The sequence below is a fragment of the Otolemur garnettii genome, unplaced genomic scaffold (assembly GCF_000181295.1).
Source record: "Otolemur garnettii isolate 467f Iridium unplaced genomic scaffold, OtoGar3 scaffold00075, whole genome shotgun sequence".
Classification (NCBI taxonomy): domain Eukaryota; kingdom Metazoa; phylum Chordata; class Mammalia; order Primates; family Galagidae; genus Otolemur; species Otolemur garnettii.
In genome coordinates, this window is record NW_003852470.1 from 3,224,868 (window position 1) to 3,234,380 (window position 9,513).

General features: G+C 49.8%; 1 protein-coding gene across 7 annotated transcripts in view; it reads left to right on the forward strand.

Moving 5' to 3' along the window:
- The window catches only part of EBF3 (early B cell factor 3), a 125,713-nt gene extending 118,254 nt beyond the window's left edge, over positions 1–7,459 (forward strand). For 4 of the 7 annotated variants that reach the window (XM_012807776.1, XM_012807777.1, XM_012807778.1 and 1 more), the window contains 5 exons: positions 143–208; positions 804–981; positions 1,942–2,130; positions 2,489–2,686; positions 4,815–4,846. In XM_012807776.1, coding sequence (XP_012663230.1) covers positions 143–208; positions 804–981; positions 1,942–2,130; positions 2,489–2,686; positions 4,815–4,846 — 663 coding nt within the window. Of the gene's footprint in view, positions 1–142; positions 209–803; positions 982–1,941; positions 2,131–2,488; positions 2,687–3,626; positions 3,740–4,814 lie in introns of all 7 variants that reach the window. The other 3 variants (XM_023515623.1, XM_012807775.2, XM_003794057.2) reach the window with 2 other exon arrangements.
- The last annotated feature ends 2,054 nt before the right edge of the window (positions 7,460–9,513 follow it).

Sequence of the window (9,513 nt, forward strand, 5' to 3'; positions counted from 1 at the left end):
ATCTGCACGGCAGGGTCAGGACGGCGTGGGTTTCGGGTGGCGGTTGTCTCCATCTGCAGCTGTGCGTGGATCCTGGCCCTTCTGGGAAGAGCAGCACTGCCGGTGTGGTTCCGTGAGGTCACCCTGTTTGCTTTTCCTTTAGGAAGTGCTGCTCAAGCGGGCGGCAGACCTTGTGGAGGCCCTGTACGGAATGCCGCACAACAACCAGGTAGGCGGCCACAGCGACGCGCCCGCCAGGTGACCGGGCCCAGCACGGGCTTTCCGGGCTCACTCAGCAAGAGTCTGGTACGAGAAAGGCCCCCTATTGCCCTCACACTGAGTGATGGGGGGAGGCCGCCTGGAGTATTTAGGGGGGTTCCTCCCGCATTTGGTGCTGCGGGGGCTTCAGGGCCACAGGATGGGCACCCGCAGTCATCCTGGTGGTCCAGGGGCCTCAGCCCCTTTCCTCAGATGGGGACCTGTTCTTGGACTGTGAGTCCAGTGCCTCCGCCCCACACTGGTCCCTGTGCCTGAAGCAGCGACTCTTTGGGGTGCAGGTCCCAGGATAGGAGAGCAGTTAGTGCCCCCCACACGGCAGTAAGTCATTTTCCTGGGGGAAGTTCGTTCTTTCCCATTGAAAAGCAGGTTTGGTCACAATCTGGGCCAAAGGTCAGTGGGCTATACCTCCAACACGTGCCCTACTGAGGCCAGTGGAGAGGGCCCAGCAGGGGTGAGGCCAGAAGCTTCCAGAAGCCTGGGTTGGGGGAGGCTAGTGTCCAGCTGAGGCTGGCCTGGGCTGACCGGCTCCGTTTGCCCCGCTCCAGGAGATCATCCTGAAGCGAGCAGCCGACATCGCCGAGGCTTTGTACAGTGTCCCCCGAAATCACAACCAGATCCCCACCCTGGGCAACACCCCCGCACACACGGGCATGATGGGCGTCAACTCCTTCAGCAGCCAGCTAGCCGTCAACGTGTCGGAGACGTCACAAGCCAGTGACCAAGGTAGGCCACCGCCCCGGGTGGACCTCTCCCTTCACTGGTTGAGGCCTAGCTGCAGCTGGACACCCTGGGAGCCCGGCTGGGGTGTCGTGGCACCTGGGCCCCCTCCGGCTTTGCACCTTCCCTTTCTCGGGGGAGACCTTGCTGTGGGCCCTCAGGGCCAGTGCTGGGCAGAGAAAGCTCAGAGAGCCCAACAGCTACAGAGAGTCGCTGGCCACTGGCATTTGTGAAGTGTCCCTTAGTGTGTGTGTCAGTGACTCCGCTCCCCTGGAGAGACGGGGCTAAGCGGCAGGGCGGCCGTGGTGTAGGGAGCCTGATGGGGATGGGGTCTGAGTTTGGAGCGAGTCAGTGAGACACTGTTTCCCCACTTGCACCTCACCCCACATTACCTGACCTGGGTCCACTAAGGCCGCGGGACCTTGTTGTTGGGTTCATGTTGGTTCCTGTATAAAAACCACACAGGCAGCAATGTCAGAAAACGCCTCCACTGCACCGATGCTTCTGTTTCCATCTGCCCATGGCAGAAATGGAGCTGCTGGGCCCCCCCGCCCGTCCCCATGTACAGAAATAGCAACCATAAAAATGAGGACCCCCAAATAGCCTTGCAGGGAAAGTCACGGTCACAAACAAGCTCTTCTTGTCAGTCGTGGCATTTGAAGGTCCACAGAGGCCGAAAGTTCGCAGAATGTGGGGGGACGGGCCAGGAATCCGAGCTGTTGATAATTGCTCCTAAGGAGAGACACAAAGGCAGCTGACGGTGGGATCGAAGGCGCAGAGACAGCACGTTAGGGTCGGCGTGATAAGGTTACCCGAGCTGGCGAGAGGCGCTGGGGCAAGAGGAAGGTGTGAGATCACTAAAAAATGTTGACTATATGATACAGATTCTCGGGGAAACTCCCCCCTCAAGTGTCTGTCGCTGATAATAACGTTATTTTTGGCCGGGGGGGGTGGGGATTTCAACAGTCGGCTACAGTCGCAATACAAGCAGCGTGTCCCCGCGAGGATACGTGCCCAGCAGCACCCCCCAGCAGTCCAATTACAACACAGTCAGCACTAGCATGAATGGATATGGAAGTGGCGCCATGGCCAATCTAGGGGTCCCTGGCTCGCCTGGATTTCTTAATGGCTCCTCCGCTAACTCTCCCTACGGCAGTAAGTCTCTGTTTTTGTCACACGTCATCACGCAGATTTCATTTTCACTACACAGTCGAGTGTGTGCCTTGCTTGGGTGTTCTGTGATGTGAGCTACTGGGTAAAGGAAGGGTGGCCCTGGAGGCTGGGCGCCAAAATGACCACCGTAAATTGACCCGAAAGGGACCCTGATGTGATCTCGTTGAAAACCAAAACAAAATCAGAACCAAACGGGGCTGCTCAATTGGAAGAGAAAGTCCAACTCGAAAGGGTTTGCCTGTTATCCAGAGTGGCCGCGCTGGAAGCATGTGGTGTCTGTCTTGTGCCCTCCCGGTGGCGCTGTGCCGGCCGCGTGCTGACCGTGTTTGCTTTGTTGCAGTAGTGCCGTCCAGCCCCACCATGGCAGCCTCTTCGGTCACCCTCCCTTCCAACTGTAGCAGCACGCACGGCATTTTCTCATTCTCACCTGCCAATGTCATCTCCGCAGTGAAACAGAAGAGCGCCTTCGCGCCCGTGGTCCGGCCCCAGGCCTCTCCTCCTCCCTCCTGCACCAGCGCCAACGGGAACGGACTGCAAGGTGAGGGTGGCACGGGGGGGCTGGTGTTGGGCCCTCTCTCGGGGTGGGAGCTCGGCCCCTCTCTGGGCATATTGCGGGGTCCTCGTGCCCGTTGGCACACTCCCCTGTGGCCACCACAACGTAAATCAGCCCCTGCCTGAGATTCCTAGAAAGGACACCCCTTTGCTGACCCCCGGCAAATGCCCTCTTCTGTTTATTAGTTTTTGTCCAGTACGTCCTTCCAGTGTGATCTAGTGTCCTCACGGCAAAGCACCCTGAACACTAAGGGGCGGGACCACATGTGAGAGAGAACGAGACCACGGTGAGGCAGCTGTGATCACTCTTAGCACACAGGCCGGCCCCTCAGGCCAGGTGCGGTGAGAGCAGCCACCCACCGCAGATGGGCACCTGCCACCCATGAAGCCCAGGGTGGCAGGTACTCCACGTCTGTCTGCTCCCGTCAGAGCAGCGTTTATTCCCAGCGTTGTCTGGCTGACCTAGAGCCCAGCAAGGCTGCGCTGTCCCTGGGAAAGGGGTGTATGTAGACCCAGGGCCATGTGCACCAGTGCTGGGTGGCAGACCTGTCCGTGCACAGGACTTGATTATTCTAAGTGATCTCTTTCAAAGACTCGGAGGGAGAAGGTCCAGCCCTGAGGGCGTGGGAGGCGCCATCTGGACACAGCTGTCCACAGACAGGGCTGCTTGGAGTGGGTGCCTGACCAGGCTGCACACAGCCATGACATGTGTGCCAGGTGAAGCCACCCGGGGCCCGGCTGTAGGAGCCGGCGCTGCTCTGTGAGGAGCTGAGGCCGCGCTGCACGTGCAGTGAGCCGCCGCCGTCTGGCCTCTTTCAGACACCACCTTTGGTATATGCTCCTCCCAGTGCGAACCAAATCCAGTTACTCCTTTAAAAAAATGAATCCATTCAACCAGTATTTACTGAGCGCCTACTATGTGCCAGGCTCTCTGCTGGGTGCTGAGGACGTAGCCGTGGAGAAGACTAACTGGCCCTTTTGTGAAGTCGGTGGCATATTTCACTTTGATGAACTAATGCTCAAAAAAGGAACTGGAAAGGTATCAGTGACTTGAAATAATTGTCTCACAACACCTGTTAGTGCACGTAGGGATACCCTGGCCCCAGAGTGCCCCGACCGGCCGGCGCCATCAGAGGCCGGCGATGGGGTGTTGCGGCCCTGCCCTGTGAACGGTGTTGAGGCCAGTTGAAAGGTGGTACCATGTAAGCATTGTGTCCATGCCCAGGTCTTCCAAACCATAAAGTTGTAACGGTGAGTCGGAGATAAATTAATATTGTTGGAATTAATGAACTGAGAAATTGAAGCTCACATCACTACATGAACAAATGTGCTAATACGCTGTACATAAATTAATGACAACAATCATTTTGACAAAAATTAAACAACACTAGAGTTAAAAGATTTTAAATTATATTCGTACCAGGAGTTCATTTGAAAGTGGCAGCTGCTCTTGGCATTTTGGTGCAAAGTTCTCTCTTCCAAGAGGAGAGAACAACAACAAAAAAATACTCCTGAAGTCAGTGCTGTGACTCCCATCTCTTTGTGGCCCTTGGCCTTGAGATTCTGGAGCAGGTGGGCTGGGAGTGGCTTTAGTTTTCGAGAGCCCCTGACTCACCATTACGATGCAGAACAATTAGTGGAAGGTCAGAACTGAGGCCAGAAAGCTGAGGGGGAAACGGAGGCAAGTTACTTTTCACTTAGAGATCAAGAGCTGGGCCCACAAGTCGGCCTCAGCTGGCATCGCAGGAGTGACCACGCTGGGTCATGGCTCTCGACAGAGGACGCCTCCAAGGAGCCTGGGCCTCCGTATGCTTTGAACAAATACTGGTTTGTGCCTGAAGCAGCAGCCTTTTTGCACAGAGATGTCAGAGGCCTTTCCCTGTGAGGAGAGTTACAGGAGAGCACTCCAGGCTTTTGGTCCCCGTGTGCACCCCCACCCCAGGAAGTAGATTCCCCCTAGTAGACCCGGCCATGCCCAAGGCTGGTTAAAGGAGAACCCCGCAAATCCAACCTCACGGTTACATAAGGTCAAGGGGGGGGGGGCAGCCTCGCCCATGTTGAGGGCTGTGTGCGTGTGGCCCCCACAGTAACTGCTGTGTCCTCCTCTCTTGCAGCTATGTCTGGGCTGGTAGTCCCGCCAATGTGAGGGACTTTTGTTTACCTTCCGCAGCACCCAGCATCAAAGGACGGACTTCAGGGGACACATTTAGTATATTAAGACATGCTGATGGAAACAGTATCTTCAAAAAAAAAATAAAATCAGCAGCAATTGAAATGCTACAAGAGACTTTGTTTAAAGATTTTATTTAAACTATTAAGAATCAACATGCAAACAGCCTACTTCTTCATGAACAATTCCATTTTATTGACTGAACTTTTCTCATATTTTCACATTTCTCAGTCCTGAAGAATAAGGAAAACAAAGCGACGCCTATTTTGTATAAAGTTTCTGACTCCGTCTTGGCCATGTCTAGTAATTGCTATGTGTTGGGAGAAACTTGGTGAATGCACCATTTTGATTATCATGAAACACTGATGCCTCCAAACATTTTCTGTACTCATACTTAGATTCACAATGGTTGTGTATCTCTATAATGTGAAATATTTTTTTGTGGTGAAAAAAGGGGGCCAAGGAGGTATGAGCCATCAAACTGGAAAAAAAAAAATAAGGATGACTATATGAGGAGGAGAATCGGGGGTGGCAGGGCGGGAGGGAGGGTTTATCATTGCTTAACTTCATCTTAATGAAATGAAACTTTGTAACTTATTGTAGTTAGAAATTGTAACTTTGATATTGAATTCTCTTGCCTTCAACAAGCACACTGACAGAGAAGAAAAAATGCTACTGTCTGTTGGTTCCAATATTCTCCCGCTGCTAGAGCTTCTTGTTAAGCAAGTGTGATCTGCGACATTTTTTCAACTTTTGCTAGCACTGTATACTATTGCATTCTTAGGCTACTGTGAGGTCTATGTTTCTTGTACCAGAAATTGTCCTTTTGACTTCTAGACCCTTCTTCCCTAATGTGTTTTGTATGTGGTTATAAAATTGTAGACTTTTGTGATTTTGCCAAAGTTGTAGCTAAATATTTATACACTTGTCTTGAATTTTTTTCAGATCCACTTAAAATATTTAGAAAAACAAGTTTTATCCCTTATGTGTCTTGTAAGGGATAAAATGGTCTTCACGTAACACTTACTTTCTCATGAACACCTGCAGTCGCTAAGGGATTTATTTTGTAACATATCAATTATAAATATTGTATTTATCTTTGAAATTTTGTACATTGCTTTTCCCGCCTTTGTCTTTTCCTCGTCTGTATTGGTTTTTGATCATGGCCTGGTGTTGTGATACTGGGAAGAGCATTAGCCAAGAACTGTCTCTTTGATGTGTTTCAGTGTCCTTACATTTCCTTTGTACTTCAAAAATATGCTATGGTTTAGACTTTCCATCCTTTTTTTTTTATTTTGAGGAAAAGTCAAATTCATTGTTTATTTTTATATTATTTTTAAGTTATCTGAACAAATACTTTTGTGAAAAAAAAAAGTTCGTTGTATAGTCAAACAAGGCGGTGCCACCGGCTGTGACAAATCCTGGTAGATTCTGTGCATGTGGAGCGGCCGAGAAGAGGCGACACCGTTTGGGGCTGTGTCTTTATTTTATTTTATTTTTTGGTAGAATGTAAAAAGTCATTTTAGCTGCCACCCGTGACTTTGCCACATAGCTGAACTGTGTTTACTGGAAAAATTCAGAGGCCTAAAAGTTTAAAATAAAATTTACTTCTGGCATTTTGATTAAAATGTTTGCCACATTAACTTCTCTGATGCCTTAAACGTGCACTTCTTTAAAGGACCTTGTGCTATTTTATCACAGGCTTACACCACAATTGTTAATCAATATTTCATTTGGAGATTTACGGTGTAAACACACACACAACAAAAGCACAAACCCACTCTTCCACGTGCCGCTCCCTTCTGGGTCTCTCTCTGCTGCACTCTGACCCCCCTGGGCACCCCTCCGATTTGGAGAGGTTTTTCAGGGCACCAACATCACTGCTGGTTTTTAATTTTTTTTTAACAATACGTTTTTGTGGTCAGATCCAGCAGCACTGTCTGTACTTTTTAAAGTGGAGTGACCTCCTTCGAATATTGTGCCTGTTAGTGCCAAACCCACAGTGAGACCAACAGGGTCCGGGTTTCTCCCCCTTTGCACTAAATGCTTTGCAGACACAGCACAGCAAACTTTCCACAAACTTCAGCACACATCAAATTTGAAATAAAAAGGAGGGACTTCTAAAACCTTTTCTTGACAAAAATCTACAACAATGCACAACTTAGAAAATGTTCATTCAAGGGACTACATAAACAATGGCCCCAGGGGTCAGCATGTCCTGGTCTGGCTTTGTGACGGCTGACAAGGCTTAGCTACGTGGAAAAGCCCGAGAAGTCACTTTGGAACTAAATTGCCTCCGTTTTATTCTGTATAAGGAAGGGTTTGATCTAAAAAAGAGCTCACGTGTACGTGTCGAGACTGTTTGCAAGCTTCCTCGTACCCTCACTTGGTTTGTGTTTTAGATTAAATAGTCAACGCCCTCATCGCTTCACTGTCTCCAAGCTGAGCGCTTCACTAAATGGTAGATTTTACTGTTAAAGACCCTACAATAAGATTGTTTTATCTGTACATTTTTTCAGATATTTAACTGTATAAAAATGTTCATTTTACACAATATTTAATTAAAGTATTTCTTGTCTGTGAATTTCACTTTTGGTAATTTTCTCTGTTTTGATTATTAAAATGACTGGCTAAACAGACATAAAAGTCACATTGGGGGTTTCATTTTACACATCTCGGGTTCCAAAGCTGTGTCTGGGGCAAAATAAAAATGATCTGTAGGAGGACCTTTCCCAAAGACACCAGCCCTTGGTCATCTCACTTACAGAGGAAACCTCAGCAAATCGCCACTCAGGGCGTTCTGACCCCAGAGGCACCATCTATACGTGTGTTGTGCTCTGTACAATGTTTCAGGGTCATAGAGGTTCCTGGGGACACAGCCACATTAGGGTGGCACATGCTTTTCAACCACTGGCGTCGGGATGCAAATAATCTCAGGGCTTGGAAGGGGCTTTGTGACCTTGCTCTCCCCAGACCTTCCTGCCCCAGCCCCTCTGTTCCTGAACTGGAAGGATTGGCAGGTCTGGCCTCCAACACGCTTCTGTCTCCATTATTGTATCACCTGGGCAAGAACCAGGCCTAGGAGAACCAGGCCTAGGAGAACCAGGCCTAGGAGAACCAGCCTAAGAGAACCAGGCCTAGGAGAACCAGGCCTAGGAGAACCAGCCTAGGAGAACCAGCCTAGGAGACAGCATCAGCAAGGGCTCCCGGTGGCCAGAAACAAGGGCCCCCAGACCGGTGCTGGCTGGGGTCACACGTGACGGTCACCATTCCATGTCCACCGCAGTGGCACAGCAGACCCCATGCTTGCCCTGGCCACTGTCAGCTGTGCCCAGGTGTAGCCAGCTACGTGGACGGTAATAACCCTGCCATCAGCACTGAGGCTGTAGTTTGCGCTGGGCTGTGCGGCTCCTGTGAGTTTCCATGCTCTGTTCCTTTTCTCTGCGTTTTTCATCTTTTCTCCTCGATGGAAGGCTGGGTTTGCGTGTTTGGGCTTGCAGCTCCCTAACACATCCACGGAAGTGTGATCCAAATTAGTACTCACAAATGTCATCTTAATTACTTGTTCTGCTGAGCAAAACAGGAAACAATTATTCAAAACATAAAGAAACTTGTGAATACCTTATTCTCCCGTCAGTGCCAATCGGGTTCTCATTTCAGTTTTAAAGAAACAGCAAAGAAAGAGGCTGGTGGGTGCACACCTGCGGCCTGCCCACACCCCTGCTCCTCCCCGCTGCTGGCGAGACTGTTGGCCGACAAGTCACCTCCTTCCCACTCAGAACTGGTGCCAGGAATGCCCAGCTCCCTGTGACCTGGGAACAGAGAAATTATTTTATGTTTGTGTTTCGAATCAGCAGCAAGGGCTGCTTTCTTTCGAATGTCTGCCAGGTATTGTCAGCCCGCTTTTTAAGGTCTTTCAAGCCTTTAAAGATTATTCAAAGCACTTGAAATGGGCTTCAATCTAATGCCTCATTTCATTGCATTAAACAGCCTAGTTAATAAAGAATCAATATATTCAAAGGGCAAGGTTATCTTTTGTCTATAAGGGGTGGTGTCATTCTGAACCTTTTATAGTTCAAATGCTGAAAAAGACCTCATGAAATCCATACTCATCAAGTGGGCCAGAGAGGCCAGCGAGTGCCCTGAAAGGAAGAATGGCCGCCCTCCTTTAAAACAACGCCGGGCCTTATCTCCCTGCTGGTGCCCAAAGAAGTCCTCAGAAATGTCAATTTCTCATCAAGACAAGGGGCCACGTTGATCATTTTTTGCAGAGAATACACACAATTAAGAGGATGCAGAGAGGCAGCCGTGGCAGTGATTTGTAGCTTACTCTGGCCCCGCGAGCTGCGATCTCCCTCCCAGCAGATATAAAGGGTTGTTGATAACTGAAGTGTCAATATGCCAGAGAGCGATTTTTGAATGTGAGTCCTTGTGCTCTGAGCTCGCCGGGCCGATCCCAGCCCCTGATAACAGCGCAGTTGCCAACGGACACCACAGGTTGGCCCTCACAATTAACGCCGTGAATAAATCACACAAAGGACTTGGGATGCTTTATACTGGGTGAGACAATCCTCTGTTTTACCCTTCAAGGATTCCTTTTATGTTGGAATAAGGTTGCTTTTAATGAAATTTAAACTCATCAG